We start from the raw sequence: 1,331 nt of genomic DNA, 5'->3' as shown, positions 1-1,331 counted from the left end.
TAGAATCGCTTTAGCCTCTGATCATAGAATTATTCTGTGCCAGAGCTCTCGATTTCGCCGATCTCTTCTCGCCTTGGTCCACCCAGCGCTTTCTCCAGCCCCTCCTTTTTCCTTCGATTAATCGTATATCTATTAAATCACGCCTCTACTTGATCGACCTCCAACCAGAGCGCTCTTCTTCGCACAAACGGTCAACAAAAAAAGAGAACAAACTGTTTTTTTGTCTTCCTGGCAAAAAGCGGGCTTTGGCACTGGAATGCTCGCAATGCTACGCAGTGCTGGCGCAGTACGCGCAAGAGACGGGCACCTGTGGATTGCTTCTTGTGGTCCCGTTCTTCCAGCCCGCGGTCGGCACCCTTCGAGCAGAGGGTGGTCGCTTGTGACTTCCACTCTTTTTGTTCGCCTGTTTGGGTCAGCATCGCGTCAATCGATCTTACTGGAGATGGGTACCTGCAGCCCTGCCTTTATATTTTCTCTCCTCTCATAAAACCCCTTCCCCAGAGGCCCTGTCTCGACGTAGAAAGCGCAGCAGAGAAGCAGCCACGGAGGTAGGATCAAGACTTTGTTATTTGGTCTTTATAATTTATTTATTGCTTTTTGACAATAATAAGTTAAATAATAAATTGTGGATTTGACCCAGCAGCGCAGTGTGGATTTAAAAGAAGAAGTGAAGGAGGGCAATGCCGAGGACACCGCCAAAGAAGAGCGAGAGGCCACCGGGAAGCGCAACGAGGAACCAAAGAAGAGGAGCAGGACGGAGAACGAGAGCGCAGAGGCTCAGGAAGTACCTGATGACTGGGTCAAGGTAGGGCCTTCTTGTTCCCATGTGGACTGTAGGATTGCCTCACATGGTCAGTGCTCCTTGCATACAAGGTGTGGGATGGCATTACGGAGATGCGCAAGAATAGAGACGCGCCTGTAGATACGATGGGATGTGAAGTGTTGGCCGAGGACGCCGAACCTAAGGTAGAAATCGCTCCCCGATGAGGCTCATTGCGGTCCAATATTTCTTTCCTCATTGTTGCTTCTTCCAAGGTGCAACGCTATCAAACCCTCGTGGCGCTCATGCTCTCGAGTCAAACAAAGGATCAGCAGACAGCGGCAGCCATTCGGCGTCTGCAGGTACAATAACCCAAAAGCTTCACTCCTTCAAAAGGCCTGGCCCTGACTAGTTGCGTCGCAGAAACATGGGCTTACGGTCGGAAACATATTGGATACGCCTGAGAACGAGCTGGATGAGCTCATTTCAAACGTAGGCTTTCACAGGAACAAGGCCAAGTACGTACGCCCAATGCTCGCTAAGTGGTGCTTTCTCACCGCAACCTCACCTC

At 50.6% G+C, this 1,331-nt stretch overlaps 1 protein-coding gene across 1 annotated transcript; it reads left to right on the top strand.

Annotated features, from left to right (window-relative positions):
- Positions 1-894: 894 nt before the first annotated feature.
- ACA1_358490 (endonuclease iii, putative) lies at positions 895-1,282 on the top strand (the record flags this gene model as incomplete). The annotated part of the gene is made up of 3 exons (XM_004335526.1): positions 895-966; positions 1,036-1,122; positions 1,184-1,282. Coding segments are annotated over 3 exons (258 nt in total), but the record flags the coding sequence as incomplete, so codon positions are not given.
- Between the last annotated feature and the right edge of the window lie 49 nt (positions 1,283-1,331).

This window comes from Acanthamoeba castellanii, assembly GCF_000313135.1.
Source record: "Acanthamoeba castellanii str. Neff unplaced genomic scaffold scf7180000084742, whole genome shotgun sequence".
In the NCBI taxonomy this organism is placed as follows: domain Eukaryota; phylum Discosea; order Longamoebia; family Acanthamoebidae; genus Acanthamoeba; species Acanthamoeba castellanii.
The sequence above is the reverse complement of the archived record's forward strand: the minus strand, read 5'-3'. Positions and strand labels throughout refer to the sequence as shown.